This window comes from Orbicella franksi, chromosome 13, assembly GCF_964199315.1.
Source record: "Orbicella franksi chromosome 13, jaOrbFran1.1, whole genome shotgun sequence".
In the NCBI taxonomy this organism is placed as follows: domain Eukaryota; kingdom Metazoa; phylum Cnidaria; class Anthozoa; order Scleractinia; family Merulinidae; genus Orbicella; species Orbicella franksi.
In genome coordinates this window covers 23,344,830-23,371,020 of record NC_138157.1, presented here as the reverse complement: position 1 = coordinate 23,371,020, position 26,191 = coordinate 23,344,830, and the positions used below count along the sequence as shown (strand labels likewise).

Below are 26,191 nucleotides of genomic sequence, written 5' to 3'. Positions count from 1 at the left end.
ATTTTATTTTTCGCTCAGACATACTACGAAGACCTGAACTGAATATAAAATCTATTGAAAGATTCTCAAGTAGCTGTTCTGTGGAGCGCGAAGCAATCAAATATTCGGAAAATTCAGCAAAACCGGAAGTAGATTTTGAGCTCAGTCGGGTCGAAATCGTTTTTGGCGTATTTCTACCAAAGAAAGCTGTATTAGCAGAAACTAACTATGGTCCGTTTCTATTCTTACTAGGACCTATCTATGGACAAAATACAAGCGAAATCAATTTTTCGACTTGTGCCATTGATAGGCGATTTAGGTCCATTTTTATAGGCATTCACTCTTAAAAAGTAGCCCAGACCGCCTTACGCGTAGCGTGATTTTGACCAACTTTGAGTCGATTTCCAGCATCTTAGGGGATATTTTCCCGTCCTGGGGACTCTAAACTAACCCGTGATGGCCTTGGTTTTCGGTGAAATGGAGAGAGGTAAAACGATGGCACGCTCGCTTTCGAGCGTCTAGGCGGAAATATAGCCCCACTTTATTTTAAGACTGAAACAGTAGCCAGGACCGCTTTACGCGCAGCGTGATTTTAACCAACTTTGGGTTCATTTCCAGCAGCTTGGGGGATATTTTTCATTCCCAGAGACCCTAAGCTAACTCGTAATGGCCTTGGTTTTTAGTGAAATGGACAAAGGAAAACTAATTAAACGCTCGGTTTCAAGCTTCTAGGACAAAATATAGCCCACTTCATTTTAAGACTGAAAAAGTACCCGACACCGCCTTACGTGCAACGTGATTTTGCCCAACTTTGGCTCGATTTCGAGCAAGTTGGGGGATATTTTTCAGTCCCGGGGACTCTAAACTAACTCGTGATTGCCCTGGTTTTCGGTAAAAAGAAAAAAGGAAAAATATTTGAAGGCTCGACTTCGAGCTTCTAGGCCGAAATAAAGCCCCACTTCATTTAAAGACTGAAAAAGTAGCCAAAACCGCCTTACGCGCAGCGTGATTTTTACCAATTTTGGGCCGATTTCCATCAACTTGGGTGATATTTTCCAGTCCCAGGAACTCTAAACTAACTCGTGACGGCCTTGGTTTTCGTTGAAGTGGACAGAAATAAAAATAATTTAACGCTCGGTTTCGAGCTTTTAAGCCGAAATATAGCCCCATTACATTTTAAGACTAAAAAGCAGCCCAAACCGCCTTATGCAAAGCGTAATTTTGACCAACTTTGGGTGGAGTTCCAGTAACTTGGAGGATATTTTCCACTCCCATGGACCCTGAACTAAATCGATGTGGCCTTGGTTTCCGGTGAAATGACCAGAAAAAAATTTGAACGCTCGGTTTCGAGCTTCAAGGCCCAAATATAGCCCCACTTCCTTTTAAGCCTCAAACAGTAGCCGAGACCGCCTAAAGCGCATCCTGATCTTGACCAACTTTGACTCGATTTCCCGGAACTTCGGAGATCTATTCCAGTCCCGGGGACTCTAAACTAACTCCTGATGGTCTTGGTTTGCAGAGAAATGGACACAGGTAAAACGATCGCATGCTCGGTTTCGAGCTTTTAGGCCGAAATATAGCCTGATTTCATTTTAAGACTGAAAGAGTAGCTTAGATCGCCTTAAGCGTATCGTAATTTTGACCAGCTTTGGCTCGATTTCCCGAAACTTGAGGGATATTTTTTAAACCCAGAGACTCTAAACTAACTCTTGATGACCTTGGTTTGCAGACAAATGGACACAGGTAAAACGATCTTTGCTCAAGGCAGCCAAGAGTTAGGTTAGAGTCCCTAGGATTTAAAATTCTTCCTGAAGTTCCGGGAAAAGGAGCCAAAGTTGGTGAAGATCACGATGCGCTTAAGGCGGTTTTGGCTACTCTTTCAGTCTTAAAAAATGAAGTGGGGCTAGATTACGGGCTAAAAGCTGCAAACCGAGAGTGCGATCGTTTTACCTGGAAACCAAGGCCATCAGGAGTTACTCTAGAGTCCCCGGGACTGAAAAATATCCCCCAAGTTCCGGGAAATCGAGCCAAAGTTGGTGAAGATCACGATGCGCTTAAGGCGGTTTTGGCTACTCTTTCAGTCTTAAAAAATGAAGTGGGGCTAGATTACGGGCTAAAAGCTGCAAACCGAGCGTGCGATCGTTTTCCCTGTGTCCATTTCTCTGCAAACAAGGGCCATCAGGAGTTAGTTTAGAATCCCTCGGTCTAGAAAATATCCCTCAAGTTCCAGGAAATGGAGCCAAAGTTGTTCAAGATCACGACGCGCGCAAGGCGGTCTCGGCTACTCTTTCAGTCTTAAAATAAAGTGGGGCTACATTTCGCCCTAAAAGCTCAAAACCGAGCGTGCCATACTTTCACCTGTGTCCATTTCTCTGGAAACCAAGGCCATCAGCAGTTAGTTTAGGGTCCCCGGGACTGGAAAATATCCCCCAAGTTCAGGGAAATCGAGTCAAAGTTGGTGATGATCACGATGCGCGCAAGGCGGTCTCGGCTACTCTTTCAAGTCTTAAAATGAAGTGGGGCTACATTTTGGCCTAAAAGCTTCAAACCGAGCGTGCGATCGTTTTACCTGTGTCATTTCCTCTGCAAACCAAGGTTATCAAAAGTTAGTTTAGTGTCCCCTGGAATGGAAAATATCCCCCAAGTTCCAGGAAATCGAGCCAAAGTTGGTCAAGATCACGATGCGGGCAAGGCGGTCTTGAATACTCTTTTAGTTTTAAATAAAAGTGGGGCTATATTTCGCTCTAAAAGCTCGAAAGCGAGCGTGCCATCGTTTTACCTGTGTCCATTTCTCTGCAAACCAAGGTCATCAGGAGTTAGTTTAGAGTCCCCGAGACTGGAATATATCCCCCAACCTCCGGGAAATCGAGCCAAAGTTGGTCAAGATTGCGTTTCGCGTAAGACGGTCTCGGCTACTCTTTCAGTGTTAAAACGAAGTGGGACTATATTTCGGCCTAAAAGCTTGAAACCGAGTGTGCAATCCTCTTACTTGTGTCCATTTCTCTGCCAACCAAGGCAGCCAAGAGTTAGGTTAGAGTCCCTAGGATTTAAAATTCTTCCTGAAGTTCCGGGAAAAGGAGCCAAAGTTGGTGAAGATCACGATGCGCTTAAGGCGGTTTTGGCTACTCTTTCAGTCTTAAAAAATGAAGTGGGGCTAGATTACGGGCTAAAAGCTGCAAACTGAGAGTGCGATCGTTTTACCTGTGTCCATTTCTCTGGAAACCAAGGCCATCAGGAGTTACTCTAGAGTCCCCGGGACTGAAAAATATCCCCCAAGTTCCGGGAAATCGAGCCAAAGTTGGTCAAGATCACGATGCGCGCAAGGCGGTCTTGGCTGCTATTTCAGTCTTAAAATGAATTGGGGCTATATTTCGGTCTAAAAGCTCGAAACCGAGCGTGCGATGGTTTTACCTGTGTCCATTTCGTTACACACCAAGGCCATCAGGAGTTAGTTTAGAGTCCCCGGGACTCGAAAAACATCCCCCAAGTTCGGCAAATCAAGTCAAAGTTGGTCAAAATCACGATGCGCGCAACGCGTTTTTGGCTACTCTTTCAGTCTTAAAATGAAGTGGACATATTTTTCGGCCTAAAAGCAAGCGTGCGATCGTTTTAGCTGTGTCCATTTCTCTGCAAACCAAGACCATCAGAAGTTAGTTTAGAAGCCCTAGAACAGGAAAATTTTGCCCCAAGTTCCGGCAAATCGAGCCAAAGTTGGTCAAGATCACGATGCGCGTAAAGCGGTCTCGCCTACTCTTTCAGTCTTAAAATGAAGTGGGGTTATATTTCGGCCTAAAAGCTCGAAACCAAGAGTGCCATCGTTTTACCTGTGTCCATTTCTCTGCAAACCAATGTCGTCAGGAGTTAGTTTAGAGTATCCGGGTCTGGAAAGTATCCCCCAAGTTCCGGGAAATCGAGCCATAGCTGGTCAAGGTCACGATGCCCGTAAGGCAGTCACGGCTACTCTTTCAGTGTTAAAATGAAGTGGGGCTATATTTCGGCCTAAAACCTCGAAACCGAGCGTGCGATCGTTTTACCTGTGTCCATTTCTCTGCAAACCAAGGCTATCAGGAGTTAGTTTAGAGTCTCCGAGACTGGAAAATATATCCCAAGTTCCGGGAAATCGAGCCAAAGTTGGTCAAGTTTACAATGCGCGCAAGGCGGTCTCGGCTACTCTATCAGTCTTAAAATGAAGTTGGGCTATCTTTCGGCCTCAAAGCTCGAAACCGAGCGTGCGATTGTCTTACATGTGTCCATTTCTCAGTAAACCAAGGCCATCAAAAAATTAGAGTCCCCGAAACTGGAAAATAACCCCCAATTTACGGGAAATCGAGCCAAATTTGGTCAAGATCACGATGCGCGCAAGGCGGTCTTGGCTACTGTTTTAGTCTAAAAATGAAGTGGGGCTATATTTCGGCTTAAGCTTTGAAACCGAACGTGCGATGGTTTTCCCTGTGTCCATTTCTCTGCAAACTAAGGCCATCAGGAGTTAGTTTAGAGTTCCTGGGACTGAAAAATAATCCCCAAGTTCCGGGAAATCGAGCCGAAGTTGGTCAAGATCACGATGCGCGTAAGGCGGTCTCAGCTACTCTTTCAGTCTTAAAATGAAGTGGGGCTATATTTTGGCCTACAAGCTCGAAACTAAGCGTGCGATTAATTTACCTGTGTCCAGTACTCTGGAAACCAAGGCCATCAGGAGTTAGTTTAGAGTTCCCGGGATTGGAAAATATCCCCCAAGTTCCGAGAAATCGAGCCAAAGTTGGTCAAGATCACAATGATCGTAAGGCTGTCTAGGCTACTCTTTCAGTCTTAAAATGAACTTGTGCTATACTTCCACCTAAAAGCTTAAAACCGAGCGTGCGATCGTTTTACCTGTGTCCATTTCTCTGCAAACCAAGGCCATCAGGAGTTAGTTTAGAATACCCGGGACTGGAAAATATTCCCTAAGATCCGGAAAATCAAGCCAAAGTTGGTCAAGATTACAATGCACGTAAGGCGGTCTCGGCTACTCTTTCAGGCTTAAAATGAAGTTAGGCTATATTTTGGCCTAAATGCTCGAATTCGAGCCTCCGATCCTCTTACCTGTGTTCATTTCTCTTCAAACCAAGGCCATCAGGAGTTAGCTTAGAGTCTCCGGGACTGGAATATATCCCCCAAGTTCCTGGAAATTAAGCCAAAGTTGGTCAAGATCACGATGCGCACAAGGCGGTCTCGCCTATTCTTTCAGTCTTAAAATAAAGTGGGGCTATATTTCGGCCGTAAAGCTCAAAACCGAGCGTGCCATCGTTTTACCTGTGTCCATTTCTCTGCAAACCAAGGCTATCAGGAGTTAGTTTACAGCCCCGGGACTGGGAGATATTTTCCAAACTAACTCCTGATGGCCTTGGTTTGCAGAGAAATGGACACAGGTAAAATGCTCGCACGCTCGGTTTCAAGCTTTTAGGCCGAAATATAGCCCAACTTTATTTTAAGACTTAAGGAGTTGCCCAGACCGCCTTATGCGCGTCGTGATCTTGACCAACTTTGGCTCGTTTTTCCGGAAATTGGGGGATATTTTCCAGTCCCAGGGACCCTAAACTAAGTCCTGATGGCCTTGGTTAGCAGAGAAATGGACACAGGCAAAAGGATCGCATGCTCAGTTTCGAGCTTTTAGCCCGACATAAAGCCTGACTTTATTTTAAGACTGAAAGAGTAGCCGAGATCGCCTTACGCGCGTCGTCATTTTGACCAACTTGGGCTCGATTTCCCGAAACTTGAAGGATATTTTTTAAACCCAGGGACTCTAAATTAACTCTTGATGGCCTTGGTTTAATTTGCAGAGAAATGGACACAGGTAAAACGATCTTTCCTCGGTTTCGAGCTTTTATGCCGAAATATAGCAAATCGAAGGGAAATCGAGCCAAGGTTGCTCAAGATCGGGATGTGCGCAAGGCGGTCTCGGCTACTCTTTCAGTCTTAAAATGAAGTGGGGCTATATTACGGCCTAAAAGCTCGAAACTGAGCGTGCGATCGTTTTACCTGTGTCTATTTCTCTGGAAACCACGGCCATCAGGAGTTACTTTAGGGACCCGGGACTGGAACATATCCCATAAATTCCGGGAAAGCAAGCCAAAGGTTGTTAAGATCACGACGCACACAAGGCGGTCTCGGCTACTCTATTAGTCTTAAAATGAAGTGGGGCTATATTTCGACCTCAAAGCTCGAAACCAAGCGTGCGACCGCTTTACCTGTGTCCATTTCTCTGCAAACCAAGGGAAACAGGAGTTAGTTTACACTCCCTGGGACTGAAAAATATCCTTCAAGTTCCGGGAAATGGAGCCAAAGTTGGTCAAGATCACGATGCGCGTAAGACGGTCTCGGCTACTCTTACACTCTTAAAATGAAGTGGGGCTATATTTTGGCCTAAAAGCTCGAAACCGAGTGTGCGATCGTTTTACATGTGTCCATTTCTCTGCAAACCAAGACCATCAGGAGTTAGTTTAGAGTTCCTGCGACTGAAAAATATCCCCCAAGTTGCAGGAAATGCAGCCAAAGTTGGTCAAGACGACGATGCGCGTAAGGCGTTCTTGGCTGCTCTTTCAGTCTTAAAATGAAGTGGGGCTATTTTTCGGCCTAAAAGCTCAAAAGCAAGCGTGCGATCGTATTACCTGTGTGCATTTTAATGAAAACCAAGGCCATCAAGAGTTAGTTTAGAAGCCGTAGAACTGAAAATATCCCCCAAGTTCCGGAAAATCGGGCCAAAGTTGCTCAAAATCACCAAGGGCGTTAGGCGGTCTCTGCTACTCTATCAGTCTCAAAATGAGGTGAGGCTATATTTCAGCCTAGAAGCTCGAAACCGAGCGTTGAAATATTCTTCCTCTGTCCATTTCACTGAAAACAAAGTACATCACGAGTTAGTTTAGAGTCCCCAGGACTGAAAAATATAACGCAAGTTCCTGGAAATCGACCCAAAGTTGGTGAAAATCGCCCTGCGCGTCAGGCGGTCTCGGCTACCTTTTCTTTAAAGTGAAGTGGGACTATATTTCGGCCTAGAAGCTCGAAACCGCGCGTTCAAATATTTTTCCTCTGTCCATTTCACTGAGAACCAAGGCTATCAGGAGTTAGTTTAGAGTCCCCAGCACTGGAAAATATCCCGCAAGTTCCAGGAAATCGAGCTAAAGTTGGTGCATAACGCTCTACGCGTAAGGCGGTCTTGGCAACCTTTTCTCACTCTTGATATGAAGTGGGGCTATATTTCGGCCTAGAAGCTCGAAACCGAGCGTTCAAATATTTTTCCTCTGTCCATTTCACTGAAAACCAAGGCCATCACGAGTTAGTTCAGAGTCTCCAGGACTGGAATATATCCCGGAAGTTCCTGGAAATCGATCCAAAGTTGGTGAAAATCGCCCTTCGCGTAAGGCGGTGTCGGTTACCTTTTCTTATCCTTAAAGTAAAGTCGGGCTATATTTCGGCGTTGAAGCTCCTAAACCGAGCGTTCAAATACTTTACCTCTGTCCATTTTACTGAAAACCTAGCCCATCACGTGTTAGTTTAGAACTCCCGGGACAGGAAAATATCCCACAAGTTCCTGGAAATCGATCCAAAGTTGCTTAAAATCGCCCTAGGCGTAAGGCGGTCTCGGCTACCTTTTCTCACCCTTAAAGTGAAGTGGGTCTATATTTCGGCCTAGAAGCTCTAAACCGTGCGTTCAAATATTTCTCCTCTGTCCATTTCACTGAAAACCAAGGCCATCACGAGTTAGTTCAGAGTCTCCAGGACTGGAATATATCCCGGAAGTTCCTGGAAATCGATCCAAAGTTGGTGAAAATCGCTTTGCGCGTAAGGCGGTATCGGCTACCTTTTCTTACCCTTAAAGTAAAGTCGGGCTATATTTCGGCGTAGAAGCTCCTAAACCGAGCGTTCAAATATTTTACCTCTGTCCATTTTACTGAAAACCTAGCCCATCACGTGTTAGTTTAGAACTCCCGGGACAGGAAAATATCTCGCAAGTTCCTGGAAATCGATCCAAAGTTGCTTAAAATCGCCCTAGGCGTAAGGCGGTCTCGGCTACCTTTTCTCACCCTTAAAGTGAAGTGGGTCTATATTTCGGCCTAGAAGCTCTAAACCGTGCGTTCAAATATTTCTCCTCTGTCCATTTCACTTAAAACCAAGCCCATCACGAGTTAGCTTGGAGTTCCCAGGACTGGAAAACATCCTGCAAGTTCCTGGAAGTCCACATAAAGTTGGTGAAAATCGCTTTGCGCGTAAGGCGGTATCGGCTACCTTTTCTTACTCTTAAAGTAAAGTGGGGCTATACTCGGCCTAGAAGCTCCTAAACGGAGCGTTCAAATATTTTACCTCTGTCCATTTTACTGAAAACCAAGGCCATCACGAGTTACTTTATATTCCCCGGGACTTTAAAATATCCTGCAAGTTCCTGGAAATCGACCTAAATTTGGTGAAAATCGCCCTGCGCATAGGGCGCTTTCGGCTACCTTTTCTTACTCTTAAAGTGAAGTGGTGCAATAATTTGGCCTAGAACCTCAATATCAAGTGTTCAAATATATTTCCTCTGTCCATTTCACTGAAGACCACGGCAATCACGAGTTAGTTTAGAGTCCCCGAGACTGGAAAATATCCCCGAAATTCTTGGAAATCGACCCAAAGTTGGTGAAAATCGCCCTGCGCGTAAGGCGATCTCGGCTACCGTTTCTTACTCTTAAATTAAAGTGTAGCTATACTTCGGCCTAGAAGATCGAAACCGAGCGCTCAAATATTGTTTCTCTGTCAATTTCTCTAATAACCAAGGCCATCAAGAGTTAGCTTAGAGACCCCGGGACTGGAAAATATTCCGTAACTTCCTGGAAATCGACCAAAGTTGGTGAAAATCGCCCTGCCCGTAAGGCGATCTCGCCTACCTTTTCTCACTCTTAAAGTGAAGTGGGGCTATATTTCGGCCTAGAAGCTCGTAACCGAGCGTTCAAATATTTTTCCTCTGTCCATTTCACTGACAAGCAAGGCAATCACGAGCTAGTTTAGAGTCCTCGGGACTGGAAAATATTCCGGAAATTCCTGGAAATCGACCCAAAGTTGGTGAAAATCGCCCTGCACGTAAGGCGGTCTCGGCAGCCTTTTCTCACTCTTGATATGAAGTGGGGTTATATTTCGGCCTAGAAGCTCTAAACCGTGCGTTCAAATATTTCTCCTCTGTCCACTTCACTGAAAACCAAGGCCATCACGAGTTAGTTTAGATTCCCCAGGACTCGAAAATATAACGCAAGTTCCTGGAAATCGACCGAAAGTTGGTAAAAATCGCCCTGCGCGTAAGGCGGTCTCGGCTACCTTCTCTCACTCTTAAAGTGAAGTGGGGCTATATTTTGGCCTAGAAGCTCCAAACCGAGCGTTCAAATATTTTTCCTCTGTCCATTTCACTAAAAACCAAGGCCATCACGAGTTAGTTTAGAGTCCCTGAGACTGGAAAATATCACCCAAGTTCCGTCAAATCGAGCCAAAGATTTTCAAAATCACGATGCGCTTAAGGCGGTGTCGGCTTTTGCTCAATTTGCCGAAACTTGGGGGATATTTTCCAGTCCCGGGGATTCTAAACGAACTCTTGATGGCCTTGGTTTGCAGAGAAATAGACACAGCTAAAATGATCGCATGCTCGGTTTCGAGCTTTTAGGCCCAAATATAGCCCCACTTTATTTTAAGACTGAAAGAGTAGCCGACACCGCCTAACGCGCATCGTATTCTTGACAAACTCTGGATCGAGTTGCCGGAACTTGGGATATATTTTCCAGTCTCGGGGGACTCTAAAATAACTCCTGATGGCCTTTGTTCACGCAGAAATAAACACAGGTAAAACGCTCAGGTTTGAGCTTTTAGGCCGAAATATCGCCCCACTTCATTTTAAGACTGAAAGAGTAGCGGAGAACGCCTTGCGCGCATCGTAATCTTGACCAACTTTGGCTCGATTGGCCGGAACTTGGGGGATATTTTCCAAACCCAGGGACTCTAAACTAACTCTTGATTGCCTTGGTTTGCACAGAAATGGACACAGGTAAAACGATCTTTGCTCGGTCTCGAGCTTTTAGGCCGAAATCTAGCAAATCGAAAGGAAAGCGAGCCAAAGTTGGTCTGGGCTACTCTTTTAGTCTTAAAATAAAGTGGGGCTATATTTCGCCCTAAAACCTCGAAACCGAGCGTGTGATCTTTTTACCTGTGTCCATCTGCAAACCAAGGCCATCAGGAGTTAGTTTAGAGTCTCCGGGACTGGAAAATATCCCCCAAGTTCCAGGAAATCGAGCCAAACTTGGTCAAGGTCACGATCCGCGCAAGGCGGTCTCGGCTACTCTTTCGGTCTTAAAATTAGGTGGGGCTATATTTCGGCCTAAAAGTTCGTAATCAAGCAAGGGATCGTTTTACTTGTGTCCATTTCTCTGCAAACCAAGCCCATCAGGAGTTAGTATAGAGTCCTTGGGACTGGAAAATATCCCCCAAGTTTTTGGAAATCGAGCCAAATTTGGTCAAAGTCACAATGCGTGTAAGGTGGTCTCGGCTACTCTTTCAGTGTTAAAATGAAGTGGGGCTATATTTCTGAGTAAAAGCTGGAAACCGAGCGTGCGTTCGTTTTACCTGTGTCCATTTCTCTGCAAACCAAAGCCATCAGGAGTTAGTTTTGAGTCTCCGGGACTGGAAAATACCCCGCATGTTCCAGAAAATCAAGTCAAAGTTGGTCAAGACCAGGATGCACGTAAGGCGGTCTCGGCTACTCTTTCAGGCTTAAAATGAAGTGGGGCTATATTTTGGCCTAAAAGCTCGAGTTCGAGAGTGCGATCCTCTTACCTGTGTCCATTTCTCTGCAAACCAAGGCCATCAGTAGTTAGGTTAGAGTCTCTGGGAATGGAAAATATCCCACAAGTTCCGGGAAAGCAAGGCAAAGTTGGTCAAGATCACGATGCGCGCAAGGCGGTTTTGTCTACTCTTCCAGGCTTAAAACGAAGTGGGGCTATATTTCGGCCTAAAAGCTCGAAACCGAGCGAGCGATCGTTTTACATGTGTCTATTTCTCTGCAAACCAAAGGCATCAGGAGTTACTTTAGAAAATCCGGGAGTGAAAAATATCCCCCAAGTTCCGGCAAATCGAGCCAAAGTTGGTCAAGATCACGATGCGTAAAAAGTCCGGCAAATCGAGGCAAAGTTGGTCAAAATCTTAATGCGCGTTAGGGGGTCTCGGCTACTCTTTTAGCCTTAAAATGAAGTAGGGCTATATTTCGGCCTAAAAGCTCGAAACCGAGCGTGCGATAGTTTTACATGTGTCCATTTCTCTGCAAACCAAGGCCATGAGGGGTTAGTTTAGGGTCCGCGGGACTGGAAAATATCCCCCAAGTTCCGCCAAATCGAGGCAAACTTGGTCAAGATCACGATGCGTAGAAGGCGGTCTCGGCTACTCTATCAGTCTTGAAATGAAGTGGCGCTATATTTCGGCCGAAAACCTCGAAACCGATCGTGCGAACGTTTTATCTGTGTCCATTTCTCTGCAGACCAAGACCATCAGGAGTTAGTTAAGAGTTCCCGGGACTGGAAAATATCCTCCAAGTTCCGGGAAATCGAGCCACAATTGATCAAAATCACTATGCACGGAAGGTGGTTTTGGCTACTCTATCATTCTGAAAATGATGTGGGGCTATATTTCGGCCTAGAAGTTCAAAACCGAGCGTTCAATAATTTTTCCTGTCTCCATTTCACTGAAAACCAAGGCCATCACCAGTTAGTTTAGAGCTCCTGGGATTGGAAATATCCCCCAAGTTCCCGCAAATCCAGCCAAAGTTAGTCAAAATCACGATGCGCGTAAGCCGATCTCGGCTACTCTATCAGTTTTAAAATGAAGTGGCGGTATATTTCGGCCTAGAAGCTCGAAACCAAGCGTTCAAATATTTTTCCTCTGTCCATTTCACTGAAAACCAAGGACATCGCCACCTAGGTTAGAGTCCCTGAGACTGGAAAGTATTCCTTAAGTTCCGCCAAATCGAGCCAAATTTGGTCAAAATCACGATGCGCGCAAGGCGGTCTCGGCTACTCTATAAGTCTTAAAATAAAGTGGGGCTATAGTTTGATTTAGAAGCTCAAAACCGAGCGTTCAAATATTTTTCCTCTGTCCATTTCACTGAAAACCAAGGCCATCACCAGTTAGTTTAGAGTCCATCGGACTGGAAAATATCTCCCAAGTACAGGCAAATCAAGCCAAAGTTGGTCAAAATCACGATGCGCGTGAGGCGGTCTCGGCTACTCTATCAGTCTTAACATGAAGTGGGGCTATATTTCGGCGTAGAAGCTCGAAACTGAGCCTTTAAATATTTTTTCTTTCTCCCTTTCACTGTAAACCAAGGCCATCACGAGTTAGTTTAGAGTCCCTGGGACTGGAAAATATCCCCGAAGTTCCGGCAGATCGGGCCAAAGTTGGACAAAATCACGATGCGCGTAAGGCGGTCTCAGCGGTCGATTTTCAGCAACTTGAGGGAAATTTTCCAGACCCAGGGACTCTTACCTAACTCGTAATGGGCTTGGTTTTCGGTAAAATGGACAGACGCAAAGGGATCGCACGCTCAGTTTCGAGCTTCTAGGCCAAAATAGAGCCCCACTTCATTTTATGACTGAAAAAGTAGCCTAGACCGGCTCACGCGCAGCGTGAGTTTGACCCAACGTTGGGTCGATTCTCTGGAACTTAAGTTTAAATGCTTGGTGTACTTTACATGCTTGGTGTACTTTACTTGCTTGGTGTACTTTACTTGCTTGATGTACTTTACTTGCTTGATGTACTTTGCTTGCTTGATGTACTTAACTTGCTTGATGTACTTTACTTGCTTGATGTACTTTACTTGCTTGATGTACTTTAATTGCTTGGTGTACTTTACCTGCTTGATGTACTTTACTTGCTTGGTGTACTTTACTTGCTTGATGTACTTTACTTGCTTGATGTACTTCACTTGCTTGATGTACTTTACTTGCTTGATGTACTTTACTTGCTTGATTTACTTTAATTGCTTGGTGTACTTTACTTGCTTGGTGTACACTACTCGCTTGATGTACTTTACTTGCTTGGTGTAGTTTACGTGCCTGGTGTACTTTAATTACTTTGTGTACTTTAATTGCTTGGTGTACTTTAATTGCTTGGTGTATTTTACTTGCTTGATGTACCTTAATTCCTTAATGTAGTTTATTTGCTTGGTGTACTTTACTTGCTTGATGTACTTTACTTGCTTGATGTACATTAATTGCTTGGTGTACTTTATCTGCTTGATGTACTTTACTTGCTTGGTGTACTTTACTTGCTTGATGTACTTTACTTGCTTGATGTACTTTACTTGCTTGATGTACTTTACTTGCTTGATGTACTTTACTTGCTTGATTTACTTTACTTGCTTGATATACTTTACTTGCTTGATTTACTTCAATTGCTTGGTGTACTTTACTTGCTTGGTGTACTGTACTTGCTTGGTGTACTTTGCTTGCTTGATGTACTTTCCTTGCTTGGCTTACCGTACTTGCTCGGTGTACTTTACTTGCTTGGTGTACGTTAGTACAGGTGAAACTTGTATTAAGCGGACACCCTTTGGACCCTCGCTAATGTCCTCTTGATATGGGTTGTTCGCTCTAAGCAGGTTCAAATATATTGTGCAATAATATTAACCCGTTTGTAACATATTGTAACATATTGTAAGATCAAGGACTGCCGGTAGCACAATGTCCAGTCATTCAATGCATCAATCTGGAATAATATGCTTAGCTTTAATATGACATCGGTGACCAATGTTGACGGAGTCTGAGCTGGGCTTTCAGAATTAAAAAGCCCTTGAAGTGTCTGCTTATTACAGGTTTTGTGCAACAAAATGGGTTAATATTGGTGTCCGTGTCCGCTTAACTGAGGTGTCCGCTGAATGCACGTTTATTTTGGAGTAAATGTAAGAAAAAAAGGTGGGACTTGAGCAGGTGTCCATTTAATAGAGTGTGTCCGCTTAATATGGGGTCCGCTTAATACAGGTTTCACTGTACATACTTGAGACTTTTCGCTATCTCGATCGAGATGTTTTTGCGTACTGTTAATTCGTTGATTACTAAAGATGCGTTCCTTACTTTCCAGCTGTTGTTACTGAGAAGAAGCTAATTCAGGGCGTGGGGAGAGGGGTTTCTACCCTATATAAGGTATGTGCCGCCTTTTTGAAGGCTATGGCTTGTGAACCGTTTTGGTTTGAAAATGGGTAGAATGATTTCGCCGGTTTCGTCCGCGAAAGTATGGCTTAATTTTAAATAAACCATAATATAGACATTACTTGAAATTTATGTCTCTTTTTGTCGAGTTTATCATCTTCAAACAAAAACGAGAGGAATCAATTTTAATACCACGATAAAGCGCGATTTGCCTCGCAGAATACACTGAACGGTCATGCATATTTGAAAACAGCATTTTAGAGGTCAAGCCTAGAAAAGGGTATGAAAAGTGACATTTATTGGTCTGAAATGGGGTTAGGGTTTAGAGAACTGGAGGGCACGCGCCTGCCAATGATTCCAAGGAATACTGCACCCCCTTCCGGTATTTGGGAAGCCTACAGTGTTTATTATTTTGAAGTGCTCTACAGCCTGCGAATGCAGACGTATTTCCGCCTGTCGCTTGTCTACACCGAAAAATAACGTCAGCGAACTCGAGCCAGAAAACGGTTCTGTGACATAGCAACTTTTGTTTTCTGTTGGCCAATCAGATTTCATGATAGAATTAAACTCGAGTGGCTCGCGGCTAATCTCATACCCAGATTTCACTCTGTTTGACCCTGAGAAGTGAAATCTCCCTTCTGCTTGGTCTTGGAAGATCTGGGTTCTAGATTAATTCGCGGCTCCCCCGCTCGATGGTCCATTAATAACACACCAACGAATATTTCTCATGTTTTCATTCCGCCGTTCCTCACTAACCAAACGCCTGGAACAGGCTATTTGCAGTTAACTGTAAGTCCGCATGTGTTAATTACACTGGACACCAACCGGAGGTGCACCAATCTCTGGCGGTTTCAAGTACGAAATTTGAAGCTAAAATTTGAAAGTTCTAACAAAAAAATTCTGTAATAGGAGATTTCAAGTCCACATGGAGGAGGGTGGCTCACTATGGAAAAGCACTACTTTTCGGCGGAGAGGGGGACAAGACATGCTTTACAGCTGAAGAGTAAATGATTGCCATGCCGTCCCAAATGTTTGATACCAAAAGAAAATATACACTGTCAGTTTTGCTTTTTGTGCTCATGTTGACTTCATAAAATATCCAAAAACACTGACGTTCTCCTTTCAGCGCGCGCGGATTACTCGACTTTTCGTCCTCAGTGCGCGTGCGATCGTAAAACTATAGGGAGCCACCTTAAATACTGATTATGTGAAAAGAGTTTGGGGAAATACAACACTAAAATAAGGTGGCATTGTGGGAAGCTTTATTATAACAAAATAGAGAAATTTACAGAGACCGTGGTAGTGTGAAATTCTTCAGAATGTGCAATGCTCTTACACTATTGAGTACAAGCTGAATAATGCGATAACAGCCAATATCCCTCATTGGCACTGTTCTTGAAAAACATTTGCCAGGAGTTGTAAAATAAGCCCTATTTATATTCGATTTTAAGTAAACCAGTAATATTAGTGTTTTAATATAAATCACTGACTTAACGCTTTTCTCAGTACTGTAAAAAAATCCAATTTCATGTTAAATCACACCTGAAAAAAGTAAAAATCGATCTACATTTGTCAGGAACGGGAACGGGAAAAGAGCATTTCGACATTATTTAGCTATTCGAAGGAAGATATGATTATCAATCTTGTTTGACAATGCAGTCGTAGCCATCTTAATTGCATCCTCCGCAAGACCTTTCGTTAGTACAATTACGAGACAAAGTCAGTTGGATGAACGATTTACAGTTCCCAGAACTGAACTGTCAGAGAAAAAGATTAATCCTCTTCAAGGTTTTTCTTCCAACTTTTTCCTTTACGGTTCCTCTTGCCTAGAAGATAATAAATTATAAAAGGTGAGTGCCTTTGTTCTTATTTGTTGTGTCTGTTGACTACTTGATCCTAGCAACTTTGAAGAAAAGTATCCAATGAAGACGCTTATTGAGAATAAGGGGAACCATCCTCGTAAATGGATCAAGAACGTTAAAGGTTAAGTGTCTTTTCTTTGGCTCTTTCAAGTTAAAATACTGTGTATAATGTGTAATTATGAATCATAGTTGGCCAGGAAATATGGGATCCGTAGAGTAGGCAGCATAGAGGTTTCGGTGCTTCACAAATTCAACTGTGTTCGTTCTCAATTGGTTTCAAATTTTCTGGACTCCTAAACGACACTGGTCTGTATACGAAAAAGATCACCTTCCCTGGTTCCGATTGGTCATTTTTCTTCGAAGTGGCCAAATTCCATGCAGGTCAGAAATGGGTCGAGGGCTTCATTTTGAAATATTTGCAAAGCTCTATTTCAGTGCCCTCCAAACCGTCCACTTAGTTCTATTCCTGTCTTAACATGTAATTAACGGCCTGTTGAGTTGATCTCTGTATACTGGAATTCAAAATGCTTCATTGTGCCCATACTAGTTCCACTCCTTTCTACAGCTAGAGACAATTTATGTATTTAAAAAGTAATTAGTTTTGCTCTGCTCCACCCCTTTAAATGTTGAGCTTACTGCAAAATTACCCACATGGAATTGTTTTGTGTTGCTACAGCATTGGAAGAGGAGAGGGAGGGCAGCCTATCAAAGAGTTTATGTTTGGTGTTTCCTGGGTTGAGTTTGCAAATTGCTGGAAACGTTATACTTTTAAAACAATCCCAAGTGCGTTTATCTTTGGAGAAAGCTGCTTTAGGTAGCCTTGCTGATAGCTTCAGTACAAGGCAGGAAAAAAACACCACTTGCGATTGCCCAGGGCAAGTAAATTTTGCTCTTGGGCTAGTGAAAATGGAAGATTGATAGTCCAGTGGGCAAGTGAAATTAGCCTCAGCAGTGTTGTTAAGGCCGCTGCACACTAGCCGATTTTTTGTTGGCCGACAAAAAATCGGCTAGTGTGCGGCGGCCTTTAGTTGATAAGGAATGAACAAAGCAGACTTATTGGGCAATTAATATTTTAGTAGGGGCAACTGAAAACTGAAATGTACTGGCCCACTGAGCAACAGGATTTCATTGTTTTCCTGCCCTGCAGTACCATTCATTTTCTATTGGTGCCATTTTGTTCAGTTCATTTTTCCACATTTACTTTGATGTAAAAATACCTGTTGTAAGACCTTGGTGTAGGCCATCTACTAACTGCTTGTCAGCACCTAAAACAACAAAGAACTGAGTCAATTTAAATCACTATTACTGTTACTGTTATTAAAAACCATAAAATGTAACCCGTTTACAACGACCACAGAGGAGAAACAAAACTGGGGTCGTATAACATGTGTACCAGGGTAGATTCTAATTATGATAGCAGTACTGATGTGCGTAATGAAATATGCATTTTCCTTTAAATCATGTGACCAACGACTACCTTTTGGAGTCCGAACATCATGCTTTCACTTTGAATAATTTACTTCTTTGATACCATCATCCAAAATGCCTGATGAGCAATTATAAATTAGGGACAAGAAAGGCGGCAAATAGTAAAGATCAATTCCATTGACGTCATGACGCGCGTTCCAGTACGACTTTCCGGACTTGCTTTTCCCTCGTGTAAGCCAGCTGTTTACTCCTCATTTTAACGCTTTTTTCACTGTTTAAACAGCCTAGTTCGAAGATAAAGTATGGAATCATAAAATTCCGTCCAAAATAAATGTTTCTTTGTCATTTCTGCAGAAAATTTAAACGATTTAACCATCTACCGTGAGCGACAGTCGTATTTGTACCGGGCCGAACAGTCGCAGATGACGAGCTCCGTATGTACTGAGCTGAGCTATAACTGTTTTTTGCTGTTCAAAATGTATTTTATTAGGATCAAACTTTTTTTCTTGCTGATCACGTTGTACAAACACCCTGATCCTGCTGTAATCGAGCTTTTTATCAGTATTATTTTGTTTTGTGGTTGAAATTAAGCCTGAGAGGCAAATCTACATAGGTCTCGCAGATGTAAAATGGATGCAGGAGAAAGAAATCCTCGTCATTAATCAAGCCTATGTGGTAGAATAGAATAAATTCCCTGGTTTTGGTGAACGAAGCCATTTTTTTTAAGACTCGTAGAGGCCGCACACGCCGTTGCGCATGCCGTACAGCACAATCTCAATCAAGTCCATCCTTCATTCATTCATGAGCGCACACTTAAATAAATAACCACGCGTGACACCACGCGTGTTTTCCTGATTTTTTTGACGTCAGCGTGACCAAATAAATGCTAATTTTCTCGCGTTCCGTTGGGTGAATTTTTCTTTAATTTGGCTCAGTTCTAACCACAAACAATTCCAATAAAATACCCTATTTTTGTGAAAATCTCTCAGAGCTAATCTAACATATTTAGAATAATGACAAATTACAGATTATTGGAAAAACCGTCTGAACAACCTTGACTTTTTACCAATTCAAAGTGTCAGGCAGTATCGTTTCCATGATGTGGAGAAGTATGAAACAATTTCACCAAAGGAAAGTATAAATATTAAGGAGTTTAGGTCAAAATGAGGAATACATCTGCCTGTCATTAGATTAGATGTTGCCATGGTAACGGCGTTAATCCAAAAGTTGACAACCAAAACATAAGCCTTATTTTAACAGTACCCATACTGGTAAATCTCTTCGGGTAAAACTTTAAGAGAAATTAACTAAGTTTCGTTTTCTAACTCGCGCTCTATAGGGAGGGTGTTCGTAATTACCCTAGGGAGCCACCTTAAAAATAACCAATGAAAATGCTTCATGGAGGCTGCTTTTGGTGTTTTTACTTTATGTGCACCACAACATAAATGGTAATTTTACAATATATTGCTTATTTTGTTGCCTTTTAACGCAGCCTAACCTTAATAAATCAGTAACTGAAAGACTGACTGACTGATTTACTGACTGACTGACTGACTGACTGACTTACTGACTAAATTAATACATTAAGAAATAAATAAATATTATGACATTTACCTTTTCTAACCAGGGCAGCCTTTGTGAACTCTTCATCCAAAGCCTGTTGATCAGATGTTGATATAAGAATCATGAACAAGTACTGTGAAACTAAAACAACTGATATTTTACTAGGCAGAGTTCATACTTAAGTTTTCACTTGTATTAAATGATTCTAAAAACTCATCACATGTGATCAGTCAGTCACATTTGATGAATTTCGCATTCGGATGGTAATATTTACCACTAATTAACCGAGAGTGAGGTCTTTACGGGAAAATCTCAAACCGGGACCATGCCGCATTAACCGAGCAATAGAGAGTTTAAGAAAGCCACGACGGCAACGGCAACGTCGCTAAACAAAAGGTTTAATGAGCAGAACAATGACTGTGCACGCGCGTTATGATTCTTGGTACATTTCTTTGCCGTCCCCTGCAAAACAAGAACGTGAAATGGCCAAATTCCGCGTTGTCTGAACAACGTAAACCACAACAGCTAAGGTTTGAAATTTCTATTTCAAATTTATCTCTGTGTCCCAGATTCAGTTTCGTGATACTTTTGACAGTCATAAACAAAGTAAATTACTTAAGAGTATCACAAGATTCGTAGGTAACATATAAATTCATTTTTTAATCGACGTTTTCCTCGGCGTCGTCGTCGTAGCTTCTTAAACTCCCTAATAGCAAAGTCAATACGGCAAGGCCGTGGCTTGAGATTTTTCCTTATGGACTGAATGTTCGAAGTTAATAAGTTGTTTATTATATGACTTTTTGCTTCAGTTTAGCAGGCCCGTAATCGACCCGTGGGCATTACGGGAGAATAATGCCGTATAATAAGCTAATCAGAGCTCGCATTCTAAAGGCTACAAACACAAGCCATCTAACAAAGCGTTGTATTGTTTTTCCATTTTTTAGAAGAGAAGTTTTCATTCCTTTTCATCCACCTTATTGCCAAATTACATCATTTGATTAGAAACTTCTGCAAGGAATTACTTTCCAACATGCCTGTCTGAGCATTTACTTAAACCTTTTGTGCAAAACATTGTGGTAACTGAAAAAACGTCACTACTGTAGTGCTTTAATACACAGCTAATCCCAATAAACAGATTTACCAATTTGTCCACATCATCCTGGTCCATTCTGGCATTACTGCTGGTACCTAAATATATAGAAATCAACAAAATTGAGACAGAATACTTAGTTGTTTGAGCCACTAGTTGGACATTTGTATAGAATTCTGTATAGTTTCTTTCAGTACCTCTCATTTCAATAAAAATATCATGAAATAAATATTTTAATTTTAATTATTATAACTTAGAGATATATCATTGCCATCAGAAAGTAGCGCAACTATTGCATTTCTAAAGTGCATTTATACTGCCAAATAAAAATTATAATTCATCACCTTCTTCCTTTCCAGTTCCTGGCCCTTTAGACCTATGAGATTCCATTTCTGCAGGTATCAAAGATGAAAAGACCACAGTCAATTATAACCATTTGTCATGGTTTGAACATACAAAGCGTATTACAAAGAGAACTGTTATTTATAGCATTAATTTTGATAGACAGTCAAGTCCTTTTTAGGACATAATTTGCTCTAACTTTGTCACGATAAAAGGGCATAATATTGTTCCAAAAAGGTATTTTCAGTATTTGGTGAACATTCTGAAGTAAAATTTCGTCATCATCAACAACAGTCTCCAAAGGGGTGGATACCTATAAAAACAATAATCTAGAACTTACTTTATTAACATATTACAGAAATTGATTATAAAAAATTCATTAATACTCAATATAATTACTTTTGTGCTCTTGCCTGTAAATATGAAGAATCATCCAACATGCAGGAGTGAAATTTTATAACTTATTTTATTTTACCTAAAAGACCCCTTGGAAAACTATTTTCAAAAATTATGTTTACAAGTCCTGCTGCATTTTTAGTTTTGTGAATTTAAGAAAAGTTCAAAATACCTACAAATGCCCATGTGGGCCCCCAGAAAAATTGTTAAAATCATACATCTTTAACAAGTTAAGGTTGTGTGCATAAATGAAACATTGTGTAGTTACGTCATTTCAACAGTGAATAAACCATCCACTTCCCTGTTCTAGAATATAAAAATTAGGAGTCAATGGGTTAAAGTGAGAAGCTAAATATTACCTTGTCATTTAAAATGGTATCCACAGGAACTGAAGTTCCACTGGCTGCTTCTTCACTCTTTAAAACAACATACAGTGTGTTACAGCATTTTTTTCTTTATTTATTTATGGATTCTACAAGAAGTGATAATTTAACATGGGCCACGAGCATCTTTGTCAATATTGCTAGCACTTTACATAGGTGATGGAACTGTGTAGCACAAGACTTTAAATTTATTATTTATAATTCTATGAGTCCTGGATTTTTTTTTTTGAGATCAGGTGTAATGTCTCACAATATGGCAAAAGAGAAGGAATAAAAATTAATTTTTAATTGGCAGTACTTTATAAAGACAGACAGCACGGCTGTTAATGGGAACTACATTCTTTTGTTGTTAAGATTATTACTAACTGTTAGTAAGTTATAACTTGATCAATTTTAATTATTTTACCTCTTTGAGGACATCCCCATAAACTTGATTCTCTGGTTTCTTCATATGCTGAACGAATGTTTGAAAACAAAACAGAAAAAGTGAGTTCTGTACATTGACTTTATTCCCAAGTTGGTATATAGACCAAATTTCAAAAAAGCCAAAAAATTATTTCATGGTGTCTGTTATTGTTATCTCAAAAAGGCTTTAAACATGACAAGGAGGTAAAAACAATGATAATACAAAAACATCAAAGAAAATATATTTTTGACAGATAATGTTATCTAGTAACTTTAACAACAGTTCAAACTTATTACTCAGGGGGCTAATGCAACCACCACCATGACAGAAACACGAATGCCACCAAACAAAAGATTCAATAAGCTGTATAAGGGCTCTGCATCTGAGTTATCAATCTTGGTACATTTCTTAAATCAATCTACATTGTACAAAACAACAACTTGGAATAATAAAATTCTGCATACTGTTTCAGGAAAACGGAATCACTATCAATGGTGAATTTGTAAATTTTCAAGTTGGAATTCAACATGATCATATTTAGTTAGCTCTGACAGCTATAGACAAAGTGAATGCACGCATGCAGATTGTCATGAGATTATCATTATAGTTGTCCAACACATCACTGTCTTGGCTGCATAACTAATAACAGTCAAATGGAACCAGGGGAACAGTAAATGCTAGTCACAGTGGCAGTCACTCATTGACCTGTGACATCATATATCCTCAGTTCCTAGCCCTGGACACCTTTGGTGTGTTGTTTACTATCACCATCAAAAAATACTGTCACAAGTCTTCTCTATACGCATATACCTTCATCATTGTTGATTAGTATCTCGGTTGAAAAAAGGCGCCTTTGAACGTGCAAGCATCCTGACAACTGTCCTCTTCCTGGCAAAGTCAGTCATTCCACACATCCTCTTCCCAGTGAAAACAAGTGCTTCATCTACAAGTACTTTAAATCCTAAGACATCGCCACACTTCCATTTGGTTAAAGATGTTTTTGGGATAAAGAAATGCTTTGTCTGAAAAAAAAAATACAATTACATAGCCAAAATGAGATTGGTTAAACAGTATTAGGCTATAATGAGCAATTTGTCTTACATGTATGTGTGATTAATTCCTGCAGCCTGACTTACATGTAACTCAGGATTGTGTCATTTGTACATTATTTTTCACTCAAGCAAATTATAAGTTATTGCATTTGACATGTTATCCAAAAGTATATAATAAACCAAAACCAAATTAAGCAAGACCTTTTCAGGAACAACGGAACAGCTTTGAACATTCCTGTTGACCACTGCCGTCATCTCTGCCACTTCCTCCTCATTATAATCAACAGCACTGTCTGCCCTCCCTTCATCTTGATCCAGAAGCTGCATGTGCCTGGGCACTACTTTCTCAGAGAAGAGGCTCTCTACTATATTAAGATAGGCTTCTTTCAATTGGAGTTTCCCTAGTATCTACAAGGAAACAAATTTCAAAATTAAGCTCCCTTGCGGTATTTTATTGATGTCAGTCTAAGGTAAAGCTATTACAAATAATTTGCCAAAAGTACATGTTGTAAGATTTTTTTTTTTCTTACTGTTAATGAATAACCCTCTATGACTCAATTCTTAAATACCATGACCACATCCGTAACATATAACTGTTTCCCAGCTAACAGTCTGGGGAGTTTTGAAACCCAGGTTTCATAAATTTCATTCTATATTACTACCATTGATCTCATTCTTAATCTCCATAGCAATGTATGTCTGCTCAACAAAACTGTCTGTACAAAGATCAAGTCACAATCAAAAATATATAGTCTTGTATTTGTAGCCCATCTTCATCTGTTGTCAGTGGTTATAGAGAAACTCAATTTTACAAGTACATTTAATTGTTCACAATGACTGCCTACTTTCTTGCACGATCACTGGCTTACATGTATTTTTATCATCAGTAGGAGTACAGACTCACAGCTGACATCATCGTGAACAGTTTCAGCGACATTTAGCATATGATTTTGCTTTCTCAATATAGCCAAAAATTGCATCTAAACAGGATTAACAGATAGCTAGCCTGAAGATCAGCTTGTGAATATAATGAATATTGTGAATATAATGAATTCAACTGTGAAGTCAAAAAGATTGGGTAAATTATTGTAGTTTGGCATGAAAATTTACCGCAATACAGTAGAACCCTTTTTTTGCTGTGTTCGAGTATTTGATGAAAATAAACTAAACTTGGGAATAATTCAGTATGTTTTCAGGAATTTCCCAGTGGAATAAAGGCCGTGATTCTATGGATCATTTTGGCTTAATTCAATTTAGCTTTTAACCGGTGTTTTCCTCTAGTGAAGCCTCCATTTGACAATTTTGGATTTTGTTAACAGTGAAACCTGTATTAGGCAGACCCCATATTAAGCAGACACCCTCTTTTAAGTGGACACCAGCTTTAATAAGTCCCAAAATTTTTTCCCCACATTTACAGTAATTAAAAATCAACCGGCATTCAGCAGACACCTCTTAATTAAACAGATGCAGACGCCAACATTAAGACATTTTGTTGCACAAAACCTGCAGTAAGTGGACACTTAAAGGGCTCATTTTACTTCTAAAGGTTCAGCTGAGACTCCTGTACATTGTTCAGCAATATCGTTTTTAAGCTGAGTGATTATTCCAGATTGATGCAGTGATCAACTGGACATTGTGCTATGAGCAGTCTTAGCTATTCTTTGATGTTACATGCTAAGCTGTGTTACAAAACGGTTAATAATTGACTATTATTGCACAACATACTAGAACCTGTTTTGAGCTGACAGCTTGTGTTAAGCAGACACTAGTAAGGGTGTCTGCCTAGCAATCACTAGAAGGGTGTCTGCCTAATACAGGTTTCACTGTAATGAAAATAAAAAACACAGCAAGCAGATTCTTATGCATCTGTGTTCTTATTGATGATAAATTTGGTCATAAATATTACATTGTCAAAGTTGTATGGATGAAGGCAAGTGGATCTGCAGACTACTTTGACAATGAACTTTATGATGCAATTTACCATTAATAAGAGGACAGATACTTAAAAAACCAGTGTCAATTTGTTAAATTTCACAACTTTTATAAGACCCACATTCATAAATATCACATATTTTTAAAAGTATGGTATGGATTCACATACTTTGCCCTGGCATGGAAACCAGAATTCAAATAACTTCCACTTCTATAATATTACTGACATTTTGATAACACAGACAATAAACTCTACTCCCTAGGCTCAACTAAATTGAAAATTGGAGTACAGATCAAACTCTGAAAAAAAAAAGGAAACTTCTCTTACTGATTCTCTAAAGTATTTTCAGAGAACCGAAAACAAAATCAAGATTGTCAGAATTTTGTTGCATTACCTGCCTATATACTTACCTTTCCAGTTGCAAACAAAACAAGAGCATAATTCATTTGGCTCCTCATATCCAGTCTTGTTTCTCCCATGATGTTACATACATCTCTTTAAAAAGGTCATCTTCTCTCATTGTTGCAAAGGAGGATCCCAGCTCTATCAGTGTCCCTACACTGAGAAATGTCCTTTCAAGGACTGGCTGTAATTCAGCTTTTAAACTAAGGCAGTGTTCCAACCTTTGTTTCCCACCAACTTTACTGATAGGAATAACTGCTATTCTTGAAAAAACCCTGGAATGCACATTTCAAAAAGAAACAATCAATTACAAGTACAAAATACTTGATGCACTACACCTGAAACTGAGAATGCAATTCTCTTGGAATGATGGTTACCTATATGCAAAACCGTGTAATTGATAAACTGGTAAATAATTATCCATGTTGCAGTTATGCAACTTTAACATACTAATAACAAAACTTGTAATTATATATACAAATTTATACCAAAAAATATCTTACCGTATTCATCTATACAGGTGATACTCTGAATCTCCACAGACAAGCAGTGGTGATTAAATTTTTTTAAAATGAAATGATTTAGAAAAAGAGGAACAAACATTCCATCCTGTGCAAAATCATAATAATAACAATCACATTCTAACTGGCTGCAGTACTACTACAGTGCAGCTCAGATATATCCGAACCAAAAAATACGCGTAATTCGCGTCAGCCCAATACGCGTAATTCGCGTCAGCCCAATACACGTATGTGCGTATACATACATATATATGCACATACGCGTATGCATATACACATAATTATACAGTATATACGCATATGCCTGATTAGTACATGTATGTATGAGTTAACCTATTGTTTTTTTCTTTTCTTAACAGGTCATTGTTGTTTTCAATGGCTTGACAGCTTGCCCCAGAGCAAGAAAGAGTTTTCTTTATTTTGAACACATGTATACAGTATATGCACATATGCCTTCAGACGACTTATTAGCAAAATGTAAGCTCAAACTAACATTTTGCAATTGGGCACTTGACACAAAATTAACTGACTGAATATTAATTAAAAGAGAGAGTATTTTGCCGTTAAATCATAAATTTACTGTTTTTTTGTCAAATAGAACCGGGGATACACGCTTCAGCAATTTCATCTTCATGGAGCAAACACAACCGA

General features: G+C 40.8%; 1 protein-coding gene and 1 long non-coding RNA gene across 4 annotated transcripts; both read right to left on the bottom strand.

Annotated features, from left to right (window-relative positions):
• Positions 1-15,908: 15,908 nt before the first annotated feature.
• On the bottom strand, positions 15,909-22,526 carry LOC145465883 (uncharacterized). 3 transcript variants are annotated; one of them, XR_014041725.1, is made up of 8 exons: positions 22,443-22,526; positions 21,633-21,680; positions 21,203-21,259; positions 20,450-20,497; positions 20,157-20,203; positions 19,067-19,109; positions 17,242-17,289; positions 15,949-15,988 (listed from the first exon to the last, which is right to left on the bottom strand). It is a non-coding gene; the product is annotated as an uncharacterized LOC145465883 (long non-coding RNA). The 3 variants fall into 3 exon arrangements; XR_014041724.1 differs by lacking the exon at positions 15,949-15,988 and having other exon boundaries at positions 16,487-17,289; XR_014041723.1 differs by lacking the exons at positions 20,450-20,497; positions 21,203-21,259; positions 21,633-21,680; positions 22,443-22,526 and having other exon boundaries at positions 15,909-15,988; positions 20,157-20,408.
• On the bottom strand, positions 21,706-25,728 carry LOC145465882 (uncharacterized). The gene is made up of 2 exons (XM_081449643.1): positions 25,028-25,728; positions 21,706-23,092 (listed from the first exon to the last, which is right to left on the bottom strand). Exons 1-2 carry the CDS (start codon positions 25,094-25,096, stop codon positions 22,805-22,807), a joined length of 357 nt encoding a protein of 118 aa, XP_081305769.1. The 5' UTR covers positions 25,097-25,728; the 3' UTR covers positions 21,706-22,804.
• Between the last annotated feature and the right edge of the window lie 463 nt (positions 25,729-26,191).